The sequence below is a fragment of the Mirounga leonina genome, unplaced genomic scaffold (genome assembly GCF_011800145.1).
Source record: "Mirounga leonina isolate KUSES-001 unplaced genomic scaffold, KU_Mleo_1.0 Mir_151, whole genome shotgun sequence".
Classification (NCBI taxonomy): Eukaryota; Metazoa; Chordata; class Mammalia; order Carnivora; family Phocidae; genus Mirounga; species Mirounga leonina.
The window spans coordinates 14820413-14838900 of NW_023270377.1; the positions used below are offsets into that span (position 1 = coordinate 14820413).

Sequence of the window (18488 nt, forward strand, 5' to 3'; positions counted from 1 at the left end):
TCCGGGAACAAGGCATAAAAAATAAATAAGATCTAAATATATATGTATGTTTTTAACAAGTAAAAGGTAGGGAAAAAAAAAAACAAATAAAAACTTAAAGTTTATGTAAAGATTAGGGCATTTCCTAACATTTCAGATTTCAAAGTTTATCTCCAGTTTCAGAAGTTCTAGTGTCTAAGCACCCCTTTGTTAAAAATATTTTAGAAATCCATTACAGGAGAAAATAACTTCTCCTTGAAGAGAAACAAACTGAAGCCCAGAAGAGACAGTCACACATACACACAACCCTCTCCATAGGACCCAGACTCTTAGGGAATAGTCACTGTCATTAGTTCGAGGCCACTCAAACAAGACAGTGCATGAAGGAGAATTCATGACAAAACCTCCCTCAAATGTATGGAGACCTCCCAGAGCCTTAAGACTATCATTCACATGGAACTCACAGAAACTGAGACATTTCAGAGTATCATAGGATTAGAGAGCCGAGTTGGATATCCATTTTCTATAAATTCGTTTAAAAGCTGCTCTCTGGAACATTAAAAAAAAAAAAAAAATGCTTCCCTGTCATCTCTCCCAGAGGTAGACAGAGTGCCTCGCTGTGCCCTCCACACCAGGGCCATGTGGCATTCTGCCTTCCTGCCTGGGGGGTCCCACTTGGCCTAGACGTAGGGGGCTTCCCAGGATGGGAGCTTTCACTGCTAACGGCAGGAAAGTCCGGGGCCAACTGAGACCAGGTGGTCACCCTTATCCTGACTCCTCTGCCTGAGCTTTCCCTTGGTGCTCACCTAAGTCTTCCTTATCGTGCAAGCCTCAGTGGATTCTGTTCCCAACAGAGCTCCCCCCGGATTCCCAGCTGGAACGCATCTCTTCACAGGGCCAAAGCTCTGGGCTGATGCTGTTCCTGTCATACTCATTTCCCTCTCTCTCCAATGAGATAGTTTTCTAATTAGGGGCCCGGGGGGGGGGGGGGGGGGGCCAGCACACGGGGCCTGCACCTTGGCTCTTTTCACCAAGTCAGTGCTTGATCACGATCGTCCAACTGAGGGGCACCTGTGTGGCTTAGTTAAACGTCTACCTTCGGCTCGGGTCATGATCCGGGGTCCTGAGAACGAGCCCCACGTCAGGCTCCCTGCTCAGTGGGGAGTCTGCTTCTCCCTCTGCCTCTGCTCTTCCCCCTGCTAGTGCTCTCACTCTCTCTCACTCTCAAACAAATAAATAAATCTAAAAAAAAAAAAAGATTGTCCAACTGACTGGGAAGATGTTCAGAATGACTAGGCCCTGAGCATCTTCCTCCTCACAGTCCCCAGACTTCTTGGATTTACTGGCAGAAACACACCTTGCAGCCCCGGCCTCCACCCCCTCCATGAGAATCTTTGAATCGCCAAGAGATGCAGGAAATTCCAATTGAATCTAGTAACCACAAACAAAGCTGAAAGTAATTCTTCAGTGGATTCTTGCCAAAGAATCCTGGCAGACTATCCCTGATGGAACTCTGTGAATGAGCAGAAAACACATTACATGCCCCAGACAGAGGATCAGACCGAAGCCTCTGCATCCCTGTTTCACAGAAACGAGAGCCCAGAGCAAAGAGAAATTACAGGCAGGATGGAAGAGAGAGAAATTTCTCCTTTGAAATAATGGCCCTGGGGCAGTGTCTAAGCCTATCAAGATGTGGAAAAGGAAATAACCCTCACAATGAAGTTAGGCCAGAAGGATGTGGTAAGAGCTTCTGAGCGATTCCAAAGTTCAATCCCCAGAGCTCCTTCTGAAAAGCGTCTTCTCTGGCCAGAGGTGGTCAGCAGGGCATGCTGCTTGGCATACACTCTGTCATCTTAAACATGGAAACTCAGCTTTGTAGCCAATCATCCTAATGGTATGTTTCACAGAACTCTCAACAGGAACAGTGGGAAGAGACAGGTGTAAAGGTCACGATGCCTACGCAGATTTGGACAAACACGATTCTACCAGTCTGTTTTCATTTGCCTATTTGATCTGTGGAGCGTTGCTATAATGTCATCTGTCAACTTGGCACAGTAATGGGGGCAGAAAGGGCTTTCTTTCCGCGAACTTTCAGCTAAGGTCTTTGACAGTCTAGCTGTCTATGTAAGATGGAGTCACGACAGTAATCAGGCATCAGCAAAGATCCTAATCATAGTGGCCTGGTTGGGCTAAGAAAAGTGTGGACTCCTAATTCGGGACTCACTCCCTCATTACCAAGAAGGGGCCCACAGAGGACATAGCCTCCCTCCGGCAGAATACCATTTCCAAGAGAACTAAGTCAAGGCCTGGATAGGCTTGTGTCCCGCTTTGAAACTGTGTTGCTTCCGGTGGAAACGTCGTGGACTGTCACTGTGTCACATCTTCTGAGTTTCTTTGCAATAATGGCACTAAGTTCAACGGCCTATATATTATTCAAAATATAAATCAAATTCATCTTTAAAAGTATAGCTAGTTCCCAAATGAATCACATTTGCTTTTCTTCCCCACGATTTAAATTTTCCTTTATTTGGGTACTATTATTTCAATAACAGCAATGCAGATCTATCCACATATCAACGTCTCTACAGATGGACTATATAAACCCTCTGCAAATCCCACTAAAATTATTTAATAGGACTTAACATTCTATATTTACAGGTTCAATGTTATTTTAAAGTTAAGTGAATTTGAAATGACAAATTATATGATCCTGCTCTCATGAATTCAAGCCATGGAAGAGCCATCACAATATTCCTTTACTTCAGCATTACACGTAAGATGTCATGCCAGGTCAAACTAAAGATCACATTTCCTGTCCATCTAGAGTTTTTAAAGATTTTTTTTTTTTTTTTTTTTTTTTGACAGAGAGAGAGACAGGAGACGGGGAACACAAGCAGGGGGAGTGGGAGAGGGAGAAGCAGGCTCCCCGCAGAGCAGGGAGCCCCGATGCGGGGCTCGATCCCAGGACTCTGGGATCATGACCTGAGCTGAAGGCAGACGCTTAACGACTGAGCCACCCAGGCGCCCCCCCATCTAGAGTTTTTAAAGAGTTGTCGATGAACTGGAAGAGGCAGGTAAGGAAAGGTCAAACCGAAGACGTTTCTTCTTAAATCCGAAACATGAGGCAACTGTGGTATGAAGAAAGCTTTTAAGGGGTACTTGGAAACAGACACATACATATACACGTGTGAGAAATAAAATGAAATTTTTTAACAAGGATAGTTTTTAGATTTTTTCTAATTTATTTTTGAGAGAGCGAGAGAACGCGTGTGCATGTGTGTGCGTGCACGGGCAGGGGGTGGGGAGTGGCAGAGAGAGAAGCTGGCTTCCCGCTGAGCAGGGAGCCTGATGCAGGACTCGATCCCAGGACCCCAGGATCATGACCTGAGCCGAAGGCAGACGCTTAACCGACTGAGCCACCCAGGCGCCTGAAATAAAATGAATTTAAAAATACGGTTTGGAGAACCGACCTTACCCCAGCTAATGCTTCATGCAGTCACACCTACCAAAATAAACAAACAAACAAACAAAGACTTTTAGCTAAACAGAAGTTCTTTTTTTTTTTTTTTTAAGATTTTATTTATTTATTCATGACAGACAGAGAGAGAGAGAAGCAAGCTCCCAAGGGGCAGGGAGCCCGATGAGGGACTCGATCCTAGGACCCTGAGATCATGACCTGAGCCGAAGGCAGATGCTTAACCATCTGAGCCACCCAGGCGCCCTAAACAGAAGTTCTTAAGCTAACATTTAAATGTTTAACTTTGACAACAAATATTAGCCCACTTATGAAACTTTCTTACTCCGTCCTTCTAACGGCGGCCACAACACCTTGCCATCTCACAACTGGTTCTCAAGGTTGTTCTCAGTGCTCAGGAAGGCTCCTGTGCCTATTGGGTCTATGGGGGTACATGTGGAGGGGGTCGGGGGGGGAGCAGTGTTCGGAAATGTAGATGGCTTCAGAACAGAATCACCAGTAGATGGACCCATAAAGAACCTTTGCAGTCATGTCCCACCTTCTCATTCCATAGTCAAGGTCACCTACCCAAGTTAGTGACAGAGATGGTAGATACCCTAGGTCTCCTGAGCCCTACACCCAAAGCATGGGCTCTGGCCAGAGGACCTGGTATCACATCTGAGCTCCACCACCCCACCATGAGGGTTGTCTTGAGCAAAGTTCTTCACCCCTCTGAACCCCAATTCTTTATGGGATAAAAATATTACTGACCTCACAGGGCTATTTTAAGAGTTAAATGTCATAATGTATGTAAAGTCCCTAGTCCTGTATCTGGCACATTGTAGGTGGTCAATAAATATTAATGGTTTTTATAGGATAATATTTACTTAATATTAACCAGTTTTATTTATTTATATTTATTTATTTATTCTAACTACAGTATTAAGAAGATACTGGGAAAAATTAAAGCCAAGCAGTATTTTTACACAATAACAACTCAGCATGTTCTTTAGCCAATAAAATATTTTTAAAGAGTATTGACTAACATAACATAATTAAATAAAACTTTAAAAATAATAAAATAAAATAAAATAAAAATTTGCAGTGGAAAAAAAACAATTAACTTCATATTCAAAATAATATGTGAAGGTATTTCTGTTCTCTCTGAAGACAGTAGGTTTCAAGGATGTTCTGAGTATTTCCAAATTCACAGAGCTAATAAATGGCATGCTCAGGATTGAATAAATAAATAAATAAATAAATGAGTATTGAAAACACCTATTTTGATAACGGACACCAGAAACACCAACAGGTCTCAAAAATCAAAGCATAAACTGTTGTCCAAAATGCCTGCATCCAAGGGAGGTGATTCCACTTTTGACACATAAAAAAAAAAGAAATTGGGCGCCTGGGTGGCTCAGTTGGTTGGGCGACTGCCTTCGGCTCAGGTCATGATCCTGGAGTCCCTGGATCGAGTCCTGCATCAGGCTCCCTGCTCGGCAGGGAGTCTGCTTCTCCCTCTGACCCTGCCCCCTCTCATGTGCTCTCTGTCTCTCTCATTCTCTCTGTCTCAGATGGGTAAGTAAATTCTTTAAAAAAAAAAAAAAAGAAATTTAGTTTTTAGCTTTTTCTGTTATTTTGCCAAGTGTATGACTGACTCGTGTGGAAAGCCGCTTTATTGAGGTATAATTCACGGTATCGTAAAATCCTCCCATTTGAAGAGAAAGAATTTGGGAGTTCTTAGTATATTCGCAGCGTGTGTAACCAGCCACAACCGAGTTACAGAACACTGTATCAAAAACTAATGAGGTACTGTACGGTGACTGACATAACAAAAAAAACCTTTTTTTTCATCACCTGAAAAGAAACCCTGAACCTATTAGCAGCCATTTACTTGCTTTGGAATCCATCCATTTTTCTACCGGTGTTTGAACATTTCCATATCTGACAAGTTTCACGCCTATTTCAACCGCAGCCCCTCCCTGGCTTGTTTCCTCTTCCTGCCCTCTGCTCCTTTCATTTAGCACATCTGCACTTCTCGGTTAGCCCTGCGCCTGCTTTCTGTTTCGTCTTTTCTCCCGTTGAGAGCAATCTCCAGGCCTGGCTCTTCAGTAGAGAATCTTCAGTGCTCACAGTACCACCGCAATCCCCTTGCCTGAGTCCATCCCCAGGTCCAAGGGGCTCCAGCCTTGGCAAGGCGTGGTCAGGAAAGACATCCCACTCAGCTACAACACCATGCCCACATGGTTACGACTTGGGCATAAAACACATTTATTGGTCAAAACGTTATAAACCGAGAGCATTTAAAAAGCACACAGCAACAAGTCCAATACAGAAAGTACAAAAATTCGCCATCTCCTATAAAGATTTTAACAAGAAATAAACTGTTATTTCACAGTTTTGAGCCATATAAAGAAGGAAACCCCTGGTGACAGGTATTAAAGAGGGCACGTTCTGCATGGAGCACTGGGTGTTATATGCAAACAATGAATCATGGAACACTACATCAAAAACTAACGATGTCATGTATGGTGATTAACATAGCATAATAGAAAAAAGGAAGGAAACCGCTTCGATAAATGTCTCCAGTTTTTATTTAGAGAATGAAACGGTTTCTTAGGAACACCATGCCTAAAGGTCACTGTGCAGCTGGAGAAATCTCTAGCAATTTGTTTTCCATATACTAAGAAAGGGAGACAGTCATTTGAACACTCCGCATGCCCAGAGGAAGACAAGGGACGGTGGCAGAGGAAAAAGCAGTCTGCAGATAAAGCTCCATCTCCCACTAAATGTCATTACCATGAGAGAACAAGGGCCAGGCACAGACCATAGAGATAGAGCCAGAGGGGACCTCATAAAGATCATTCACTCCTAAGAGGAAGGAAAGAGCCCAGGGCACCCAGCCAGTTAGTGGAGGACCAGAGGCTAAAGGATTATTTGAAACAGAAGCCCATGGAAGGTAGAAAAGAATAGCACAGCTGTGTTTTCTGGTTGTCTCCGCATGACTGTACCCCACATGGGACAATTGGAAACCAACCAGACCGAAGGCTCCAAGTGGGTCTGGAAACGGAGCAGGGGAGGATTAGACAGCCCTTAGGAATACAAGATCAGATTTATCTTTATTCTCAAGAGAGCCTAAGATAATTCTTTTTTTTTTTTTTTAATTTTTATTTATTTATTTGACAGAGAGAGACACAGCGAGAGAGGGAAAACAAGCAGGGGAAGTGGAAGAGGGAGAAGCAGGCTTCCCGCAGAGCAGGGAGCCCGATGTGGGACTCGATCCCAGGACCCTGGAATCATGACCCGAGCTGAAGGCAGACGCTTAATGACTGAGCCACCCAGGCGCCCCAGCCTAAGATAATTCTTAACCAGAATCTAAGAGCTGTTAAAAAAAAAAAAGCAGCTGTAACAACCCAGCTGGATGAAGCTAGAGCCAGAATGGGCTTAGGGCTGTCAGTATGGTGACAGATTTGCTTCCACTTCTGAGTAATGGGACTGCCTGGACCTGTATTAATGGTCACAACGTGACAGAGAGGGAAGATCTTTCACTCACCCTGGGCATAAAGCACTTTGCCTTATCCTGCTGCTCAATAATATATAGGCTCTAGTGGCTTAGCTTGTTGTTGAACAACTTGGACGTCCCCCAGTGCACATCACCAAAATAGCTCTTGCAGAAGGAAAAAATCAACAATGCGGTGTACCGGTCTCAAAAAAGAAAAATGTTCTAGGTCCCAAGAAGACAGAGCTCGCTTCAGAGCTGTTAAATCCCTTACATTTCAGGAGTATTTTTAATCATGCTCTGTGTTTGGACACTTGAGTTTTATAGAAGGATTCACAGGTTGATTAATCAATAATTATGGAAGAGCCATATCTCCCTCCTCCTGTTCCATCAGGGCAGAGGAATACGAATGTGGAGTGGGTGCCAATCCACATAAGCTGCTGCGGTTCAACTGCTTCATCTGCAGAAGGACTAATGCCAGACACGAAGCCCCTTCCAGCTCCAGAACTTGGCTTCTATTGACACAGTCTATCGAACTTCCAGCTTAGCGCCATAAGCGTTCACCCTCCCAACCCCCAGAGAGCGTTGAAGGCCCACACTCCATTGGGGGCAGGATCAAAGGCACACAAGATGCAGATTCTACTACCTCAGGATCCATCATCCCATGAGCAAACAATGGATGGAGTTAGACCTTCTTCGCCTTCCCATATAAGATATGGCACTAGGCTGTATCTGGGAAGGATTAAATCAAATAACTGATATATAAGGTATTTGACAAATTCCTTGGTTTTAAATATAAAAAGCTGCTTCTGTATTTGCCATCCTAGAGAAACTGGCACAACTAGGTGGTTATATGGAAGTTGCCTTGTTTCTTTTTTCCTTTGAAAAGATATACAAATTCTATTTGAAAGTAACTCTCCCAGCCCCAGAAATAGGCATTCTATCACTTAGTTTAAAAAAGACAAATACAGTATGAGAACTGGCCATCTTGGCTATTGGGGAAAAAAACCCAAAAAACAAAAACCCACCACCAATCAACAAATCCCATCCACGTTGTCTCTTGTCCGAGGAAAAGAAGACAGAGTAAATGCACCCAAAACGTGTTTTCATATTTGTCACAAACCTTGGTAATTTGCATTGTGGGTGCGGTGGTTTGGAAGAATTGCCAAGTTACAGAAGTGTGGACATTGCATCTCGATTCTACCTTCTGTGCTTCCCAGGACAGAAGCGTACCTTCTCCTGAAGGCAGGGATTGTACTTTTAATGCTATGCACACAATAAAGGCTTACTCATCGTCCCTGCAGTATATATACTTTGATTGTCTCCCTAGTCCCAGTGAAAGGTTTTCATAAATCATGCAGCATCTCTTGCCCTGGTTCCCCTTGGGACACAGCAAAACTGGCTGGCCCTCCTAAGGACCAAAGCTGCAACCTTCAATGTGAGCATAATCGACTTAGCTGGATATGGATAATTTCAATCCTTCTAGCTGCGAGACAAAGGAAATGACTCAGCTTGTGCCCAGTATGCAAGAGAAACAGGAGACAGAAATGTCCAAATTAAATCATAAGTGCACATTTTCTCAAGGCAATTAGCTCAGTTTCTCTTACTGTGTCCTGGGGTTATTTTTCTTGCTGTTATTGTTAGGCTTTGCTATTTAAATTTTATGTGCAATTACAGAGTAGATGAGAATCTTTAAAACAGAGGCGATTTCTGTCACACTATATTAGTGAATACAATATATGGCTCACATTTGTGCTGTAGCAAAAATTCATGTCCACATCTTCATCTGCAATCTGTAGGACTATAAGGAGCTTCCTAGTACACTCTGACTGAAGGGACTTCTGGCTGGATTAAGACCTCTGGAGACCCAGAGAAAGAAAAAGAGATAAAATCCCTAATTTGTACCTAAAAATAAGATCTTTACAGATGCCAAAATTAAAGTTGCTGATGTCTGGATTTCTGAAATGGCAAAATTTGAGATAAATTCATCAGAGCAAAACTTTTTTCATTTTTCAGTGCCTCTGTTTTACTACATGTGGGCTTTAACTGCTTCCTAGATGACCCAGCTGATGTTGGGGGGCTCAGCTTGGCCCCCACTACCAAGTACGAGATTAAAAATCATACCTTCATGAAATCACAAGAGACTATGTGTTGTGAGTTCTTAATAAGTTTCCCTAAAGGAATGAAATTCATGGGTTTTATAATAACTTAAAGGTCTTTACTGTTGTGGTTATGTGGCCTTCACAGCTCTATTCTGAAGACTGACCCCTGACCAGCGGGGGTGCGTCATTTTCCATAAATAGTGCTCCTGGATGCCTGGCTGGTGTCGAGTAATACCAAAAAAGGATTTATAGTCAAATTTTCTGCATCTATGAAAAATAGGTTGTGCCCTATTCCCTGCTTCGATTACAAAATTGATCTAATTTCAAGGCCATGGGTCAGTGGACTCCTGGATTGCTCAACCAGCGTGAAGCCAAAGTGATGCCGGCCAAAACAACCTCAAATGGAAGCATGGAGGAGGTTTGCTTTTTCCTGTGTGAAATGCTCTCCTACTCAAGGCATTCCCCAGCATGGTTTTGTCTGGCTGATGCTGAACTCAGTCCAGGCTCTAGCCCAAGGCTTGATCTTTTAAAAATCAGAGGTCTGAAGATATATTACTAGTAAGTTAGGACAACTCAGGGAAGATGCCCCCAAATACCTAGAGTGGAGGAGGGAGAGAAGCAACAAGCAGCAATGGAGATCATCTAGAAACTACACATTCTTCTTCGTTATGGTAATTGACAAGTAAGTCTTGTCGATTACTGTCCTGAGACAAACAGACCCAGCACATTCTCTCCTTCTGAAAGAAGGTCTTTTCTTATAATAGGTTCATAAAAATTCTTCATCTTAAGGCAAAGGTGGTTTGTGGGTTCATCTATAAATACATTCACTAAACAAGTACTTATCTTGTGCCTGGCCCAGGCACTGGGGAGAGATCAATGCAGAGGAGGAACAGGGTTCCCACTCTCGTGGACCAGACCGCTGTAACGGGCACCTCACAACCAGAGAGTGCACTTCCTCTCATAGCTGGTCTTACTCAAAGAGGCCATTTGGGAAGAAAATTAAAACCATTTCTATTACCATGAAAACCTTGAGGGATTTTAATGTTCTAAAGCATGTCTCCCAAAAGACCTCCTTGTCTATATAGCAAATGAACATACTTCTGAGCAAATGACAAGCATGAATATTTCTAAGCATGAATAGAAATGAGGAGACATGCTCTCCTCCACATGGGTTTCCAGATGGTAGATTCATCCTATTTCAAAACCTGCATGAAAATTCTGCACTATTGTATAAAAATGCATTGGTTGATGTGACCTAAAGGATCAAATTATCTAACTCTGAAAAGTAACATTATTCACCAAAAAATGGTCTGAACGTTCAAGCAGAAAAAAAAAAATGATCTCCTCTAGCTCGGTATGGAAAATTAGTTTACACACCGTCTCCTAACTGTTCCAGCTGTGCTAAATAAGAGCTATCATATTTAGTGAAGACACCACCTTAAATTCTTGTGATTTTGGTAAAAGGGTCTAATTATTTTTTGAAACTGTCATTTTTTTTTTGAGCAAATAATCCTAAACCTTTTCTTACCCCGAGAAATGCTTGCACCTTCCCAAGTGAGGAGGATTATTAGAAGGGTTATAGTCATCGCCAACCTTCTCCTACAGTCACCCACTGTATTTTTATTTCCCACGGATACACATCAACATCTGTCACCATAAATAATACTTTTCATTTGCCACTTTGATTCCAGAGTCAAAGAAAAAAGTCCTTAGTTAAAATATGTATCCTCCAATGGGATGTTCTCTCATCCTCTCGAATGCCTTCTAAGAGTATAGTTACTTAAAAATGAGAGTTTCGTGCTCGGGAATACCGTACTTCCTTTTGTGTGCCTCATATAGTTTCCTTAGCTCTTCCATGTAGGTCTGATGCAACTCCTCAATCTGCTCCGGGCTTGGGTGCAGAGTCTGATGAACAGGGATTGGGCGGCCAACTGCAAAAAAGAGAACACAGCCGACGTAAGAAAACGAAACCACTCCACCACAAACGGCTACCTCTCACGGACGGCTCTGGAAAGATCTGCCAATCAGACTCTGTCAGGCCTGCCTGCTCCAATCCCTTGCTCATTTTACTGGCTGTCTCCAACAGTCACACCATCCCATTTGAGAACCAATAAAGAACTTTCCTTCTCTACAGTTGCTGGAGTGGAAGGCCGCTGGTGGTTTTGACTTGAGTCAAGCGAACTACTGGGCTGACCACAGCTGTGAGGTAAGAGGACATAGCTGTGTGCGAACATCACCAGCCCTGTCCCTCTCGTACAGCTGATGGCCCGGCCACAGTACCCTATTGTGACCCACTCCGAAGTCTCAAGTCGTGAGGCATCAGCCCTCTCCTCTGACTCTTAAAATTTCCTTCTAAAAATTTAAGGAATGTTTATCTTCACAGCTAAGAATCTGTATTAGAAAACACATACAATCACAAGAATCCCACTGTTAAGAGTGGAAAACAAAACTAACCAGAAGTCTCAGTAGAAAATTTATTAAATAAACCGCGGAACACTCATGCAACAGAATCCTAGGCAGCAATTTTTTTGAAAAATGAAATTATATGTGTACACACACACACACACACAGCGAGGTCTAAAAGGTATGAAGGGGGGGCAAGTTGTGAAATAATACAGTATGATCCCATTTGTGAAAAGATATTTATATTCCTAAGTGCGTAATAAGCTTTAGTGCATTTAAAAAGTCTAGAGACTTTTTTTTTAACACTGTATTTTATTTTTTTATTTTTTTTAAGACTTTATTTATTTATTTGAGAGAGAGAGAATGAGAGAGCACATGAGAGGGGGGAGGATCAGAGGGAGAAGCAGACCCCCTGCTGAGCAGGGAGCCCGATGCGGGACTCGATGCAGGACTCGATGCAGGACTCGATCCAGGGACTCCAGGATCATAACCTGAGCCGAAGGCAGTCACTCAACCAACTGAGCCACCCAGGCACCCCAAGTCTAGAGACTTTTTAACCATTACCTCTAGGAAGGAAGGAAGGTAGAGATGGGGGACTTTTCAATTTATCTGTATGGTAGGAGTTTTCTACAATGAGAATGCATTTGTGTTTTACCTGTAATTAAAAATGAGCTAATTGGGCGCCTGGGTGGCTCAGTTGTTAAGCGTCTGCCTTCAGCTCAGGTCATGATCCCAGGGTCCTGGGATCGAGTCCCACATCGGGCTCCCTGCTCGGCGGGAAGCCTGCTTCTCCCTCTCCCACTCCCCCTGCTTGTGTTCCTGCTTTCATGATCTCTCTCTCTGTCAAATAAATAAAATCTTAAAAAAAAAAAATGAGCTAATTATTATGTAACCTGGCAACTTCTATACATATTTAAAAAGGTGTTTAGATTGTGTCTCAGACTGTTTGAAACCTTGTTACAAGATACACGTAGCTTTGGCACCTGCTTTCCTGGGTCTTCCCAGCTCACCGCGCCCCCTGCTGCTTCCTGATGCCAAGAGTTGAGAACCTACAGGATATTCGGTGACATGCTGGGCAGCAAACAGCTTCTTATTACCCTCTATTAACTTGGGTATGAGGTCAAGTGGGGCCATAGATAATGGAATGGAACTCAGAGGGCAGAGAGGAGGTTTCCTCTGGCCTACTCTAGGTTGTTCCGTGCTACATCCAAGGTTCAAATCCATGTCAGTAACAGAAGGTGTTGAGTTAAGGGAAAACCAAGCAAATGTTAACGCAGAGAGAAAGAAGGAAGTAATAAATGAAATCAGCATGGGAGGTAAGGTGGCACGGAGGAGAGAGGGAAACACACAAACACACATATGTAACAGAGTGTATTTTTTTTTAAAAGATTTTATTTATTTATTTGACAGAGAGAGAAAGCACGAGCAGGGGGGGTGGGAGAGGGAGAAGCAGGCTCCCCGCCGAGGAGGGAGCCTGATGCAGGACTCGATCCCAGCACCCTGGGATCATGACCTGAGCCGAAGGCAGACGCTCAACCATCTGAGCCACCCAGGCACCCTAACAGAATGTATTATTAAGAAGATTATCTATCTATCTAACGCTGCAGTAAGGAGATAAATACAGACATACATAGTAGATACATACCACCTTACTGCAGTATTAATATTCTCCAATTGCTAAATTTTTCATCAGATACAGCCTCAAGAATCTCACATACAGTTCTCTTTTGATAGCCTGGATGTCAAATTTACATAGAGCGGACATCAGGCCTTTGTAACTCGAAAGCACAGGAACTGTCTTGCTGTCAGTTGTAGTTGGAAATACAGATGAGGAGAGGCTAACGGGGTGATGGTATAGAATAAGAGCTGGTGCTCGACAAAGGGCGCTAGACTAGACCAGTACACTGAGCTAGTAAGTACTTTCCTCGCTGGCCTTAATTCTGACATCCATAGGATAAAAAAGTAGAACTCCATGATCTTGAAACCTCCTCCTAACTCTGACCTTTTTGTTTCAAGGAAAAAAAACACACTGAAGAAATCTACATGTGAATTGAGAATCTATTAGGCAATGACAACAGGCTAGCAAATTCAGTTTTACAGAACTAGCTCCTGGTAAGTGAAATTGACTAAAAAGAAAGGTCAAGTGCAACCATTCAAGGTGGGTGGGGGGGACTCAGAAAGAGACTTAGTGGTCTGAGAAGCTGAAGTGTGTTGTTCCCAGCTTAAATTAAGACTCGTGAAATCTGAATTATTAAGTCTTACTTCCTATCAGCTACACTACAGCTAACTTCAATGCTGTTCTTATTCACGGGCTCACTCTATTTCACATGGTTCTTCTGGAGAGCTCAAACATGCCCGTGACTTCTCCCTTTAAAGTGGGAGATGGGCAGCTTCATCCTTGCCTTTTTCTTGTTTACCTGTACAGAAACAGAGATGCTGGAAATTCCCAAACTATACAAAAAGAACGGGAATTTAGGATGTAAAGCCAGTTCTCCTGCCCCTCCTACGAACCCAAAATTGGATTCGAGAGTAAGAAATCGTTCTCAATTACTTGCTAGGGATAAAGACAGAGGTCACAAAACAAAAACTTGCAAATCTGAGAAGGGTCCCCAGAGCCCTAGAAGACCAAAATTCATTCTCTCTCTCTCTCTCTCCCCAAAAAGATTTTTTACTACTAAGGAGAAGAAAACAAAGCTAAGACTAGTTAGTTGCAAACTGCCCTGTAACTCTCTTTTTACAACACAAAAGAAAAAACCAGCTGCATCAGGCTGCTCTTGCAAATAGAACTCCTTGCCCTGGAAAAATCAATCATCATCTCCTTGTGGCAAAGTCAGGAATCATAGTGCTCCTGTTTATGTTTCGGGGCTTTTTATAGCTGGCGTGCATGTTTGTTCCATTTTCCAATTCCATCCAGCAATTCAAGATTAGTTATGCACTTATGGGCTCACACAGCAGTCTCGCCCTATTTCTATGGTGCTGTGTTGTAGTTAACCAAGATGAAGAATGAGCAGCTTCATAGGGCACTGCATACATGACTGGAGAGGAATTTGGAAATGGGCATCATTTTCTTCTCGTTGAGGCAAAGAGTAGATCTTTTGCAATAAGAAGTCTTTACTCTATTTTTCTTTAATTATGAAAATTCCACAGAGTTTATCGCTCTAACAGTCTCACACAGGAATTAGCCTTCCTCTGGATGCCACACGAGAGAAAGGCCAGCCTGTTGGCAGAGGCGGTTGGGAAGAGTCAAAATGTGGGTGCCAATGAAACCTGGGTTTACTGAACCTGTGACTTATGGTGGAGGCTCAAATATGCCGGATGTGAGGAAAGAGAGAGTGTGTGTGTGTGCTTCCATACATTTATTGAACACTTAATGGGTTGTATTGGGCACCATGTTAATCCCCTTAACATTTTTATCTCCTTAAATCGCTACTTTACATTTAAATTTAAATTAGGTTCCCTTCCTTTCTTTGTATTTCAGAGAATCCCTTAGCCTGCCTTCCCCACCCCCCATCAGGATATAATAATGACTTGAAATACAATGGACCACTTTGTCCTCAAGTGCTTTCAAACCAGTTTTATTTTATTAAAGTACATTCCTTTCCCTATCTTTATGTTAAAAAATTCAAAATTAGGGCGCCTGGGTGGCTCAGTTGGTTAAGCGACTGCCTTCGGCTCAGGTCATGATCCTGGAGTCCCGGGATCAAGTCCCGCGTCGGGCTCCCTGCTCAGCAGGGGGTCTGCTTCTCCCTCTGACCCTCTTCCCTCTCGTGCTGTCTCTCATTGTTTCTCTCAAAATAAATAAATAAAATCTTTAAAAAAAAAAATTCAAAATTATAGAAAGAATAAGCACTTGCATACGCTTCCTTAGATTCACCAGTTTTGAACATTTTGTTCATACCCCCGTGTGTATTTACATATGTATTTTTTTTTTTAAAGATTTTATTTATTTATTTGAGAGAGAGAATGAGAGAGAGAGCACAAGAGAGGGGAACAGGAGAGGGAGAAGCAGACTCCCCGCCGAGCAGGGAGCCCGATGCGGGACTCGATCCCGGGACTCCAGGATCATGACCTGAGCTGAAGGCAGTCGCTTAACCAACTAAGCCACCCAGGCGCCCCTGACATTATCGAGGAGAATCATCTTGCTCTTAAGAGAGATACAAAGGAGCAAAAGTCATGATGCCTGCACACACTCAGTTTACTTATAACAATAGTAAAAAGAGTATTTATTACACCATTAGAGAGAGAGGAAAAACTGTAGCAAAATATTACCAACTGGTGAGTGTGGGAGAAAGGCACACAGGAGTTCATTTTCTACTCATGAAACTTTTCTGAACTTTGAAATTTTTCTTTTTCTTTTTTTAAAGATTTTATTTATTTATTTGACAGAGACACAGCGAGAGAGGGAACACAAGCAGGGGGAGTGGGAGGGGGAGAAGCAGGCTTCCCGCCGAGCAGGGAGCCCGATGCGGGGCTCGATCCCAGGACCCTGGGATCATGACCTGAGCCGAAGGCAGACGCCCAACCACTGAGCCACCCAGGCGCCCCTGAACTTTGAAATTTTTCAACATAAACTTTTAAAAATTAAAATCCACACATACCATGACACATGAAACCTCCCCCTTTCAACGGCAAATTCCCTTGTCTCTTACTTTCTTCCCCAAACATGGAGCTTCCCATCATACTACCATACTGACTCTACAACTTGAATTTAACATTAGCTTCCCTTAAAATTTTTAATGGGTACTTGTTAGATATTTGAAAACTTACAACTTACAATCAGAAAGGCATAACTAAAGAATGAATTGTTTACAAATGTGTCTTGAGTCCCTATCCTGTGGGCACTGGGAATAGAGCAGAGAACAGTAAGACAAAATCCTTGCTCTCCCGGAGCTCTGTATTGTAGAAACAAACAAAGCAATTCCAAGGAACTGCAATTCTTTACACATTGTTCTTAGAGTCTAAACTTCTTTCAATTACCCATCCTGGGTATCATGATGGATGTGATATTTAAATCAGTTTCTCTCTATTATTTATGTAATGAAACACAATATATGTGAACATTTTATTATATTTTGATAAACTGACAATAACAAAATATATAAATTACATACTATTTGTGAAATGTGTAAAGAAAATATATGGTATCTTCTTTTTTTACTTTTTTATTAAATTTTTTACTTTAATTCCAGTATAGTTAACATAGTGTTATATTAGTTTCAGTTGTACAATATTCAGCACTTCTATACATTACTCAGTGCTCATCACAAGTGTCCTCTTAATCCCTATCACTTATTTCTCCATTCCCCCCCACTGACCTCTCCTCTGTCCATTCTCTATAGCTAAGAGACTGTTTCTTGGTTTCTTTTTTTTCTTTGCTTGTTTTGTTTCTTAAACTCCACATATGGTGAGATCATATGGTATTTGTCTTCCTTTGGCTTATTTTGCTTAGCATTATACTCTCTAGCTCCATCCATGTTGTTGGAAACGGCAAGATTTCATTCTTTTTTACAGCTGAATAACATTCCACAATATATATACACCACATCTTCTTTATCCATTCATCTATAGATGGATATGTGGGCTGCTTCCATAACTTGGCTGTTGTAAATAATGCTGCAATAAACCCAGGGGTGCTTGTATCCCTTTTAACTAGTGTTTTTGTATTTTTTTGGGTAAATACCCAGTAGTGCAATTCCTGAGCCATAAGGTAGTTCCATTTTCAACTTTTTGAAGAACCTCCATACTGTTTTCCCCAGGGGCTACACCAGTCTGCATTCCTACCAACAGCACAAAGGGTTCCCCTTTCTCTACATCCTCACCAACACTTGTTGTTTTTTGTGTTTTTTATTTTAGCCATTCTGAAGGGCGTGAGGTGATATCTCTTTGTAGTTTTGATTTGCATTTCCCTGATGATGAGTGATGTCGAGCACCTTTTCATGTGTCTGTTGGCCAGTTGTATTTCCTCTTTGGAGAAACATTTTTTTCATGTCTTCTGCCCATTTTTTCATTGGATTGTTTTTTGGGAGTTAAATTGTATAACTTCTTTTTTTTTTTTTTTTAAAGACAATTTTATTTTATTTATTTTATTTATTTTATTTTATTTTTTTTAAAGATTTTATTTATTTGAGAGAGAGAATGAGACAGAGAGAGACTATGAGATGGGGGATCAGAGGGAGAGGCAGACTCCCTGCTGAGCAGGGAGCCCGATGCGGGACTCGATCCCGGGACTCCAGGATCATGACCTGAGCCGAAGGCAGTCGCTTAACCAACTGAGCCACCCAGGCGCCCTGTATAACTTCTTTATATGTTTTGGAACTAACCCTTTATCAGAGATGTCATTTGGAAATATCTTCTTCCATTCCATAGGCTTTTAGTTTTGCTGATTGTTTCCTTTGCTGTGCAGATGCTAATATATGGTATCTTCTTTACAAATTATTTCCAGTGAGTGACCCCCAGCTAAGGGGAAAGATGGGTGGTCAGTCAGTTAAGCATCTGACTTCAGCTCAGGTCATGATCTCAGGGTCCTGGGATCAAGCCCCAGGCTCCACGCTAGTGAGGAGTCTGCCCGTCCCGTTCCCTCTGCCCTTCACCCTACTTGTGTATGCACGCTCTCTCTCAAATAAATAAAATCTTAAAAAAAAAAAAATAGGAAAGATGGTTTTGATGGAGGATGCAGAGAAACCTGATGGTTTGGCCAGGTGTAGTATAAGAAATATGAAGAGAGGGTTAAGTGTGACCTGATGATGGCACTTTGGATTCAATGAGAACACATTTTTAAGAGGATTTAATTAGTAGGGTATTAACAGACAAAACCCTTACAGTGTTAGTGATTCTCACTGTATTTGAGAATCACTAACACTGAAATGAATGCTCTGAGGTCACTGAGGAAGGGAGGTCTCACAGCTGTGGGGGGAAGCTGTACGATGGAGAACCTGAGCATCTCCAGACAGCTGTGGGTGCAAGGATTATAGGTGAAATGATGATTTAACTAACTGAACTAATATTAACTGAGTTCTTATGAGGTAGAGTTAAGTTCACAAACTCTTAATTA

General features: G+C 42.3%; 1 protein-coding gene across 7 annotated transcripts in view; it reads right to left on the minus strand.

Moving 5' to 3' along the window:
- MOGAT1 (monoacylglycerol O-acyltransferase 1) overlaps positions 1-18488 on the minus strand; it is a 99408-nt gene that overhangs the window by 55169 nt on the left and 25751 nt on the right. For 6 of the 7 annotated variants that reach the window (XM_035007016.1, XM_035007020.1, XM_035007022.1 and 3 more), the window contains exon 6: positions 10851-10965. In XM_035007016.1, coding sequence (XP_034862907.1) covers positions 10851-10965 — 115 coding nt within the window. Of the gene's footprint in view, positions 1-10541; positions 10966-18488 lie in introns of those variants that run through there. The other variant, XM_035007019.1, reaches the window with a different exon arrangement.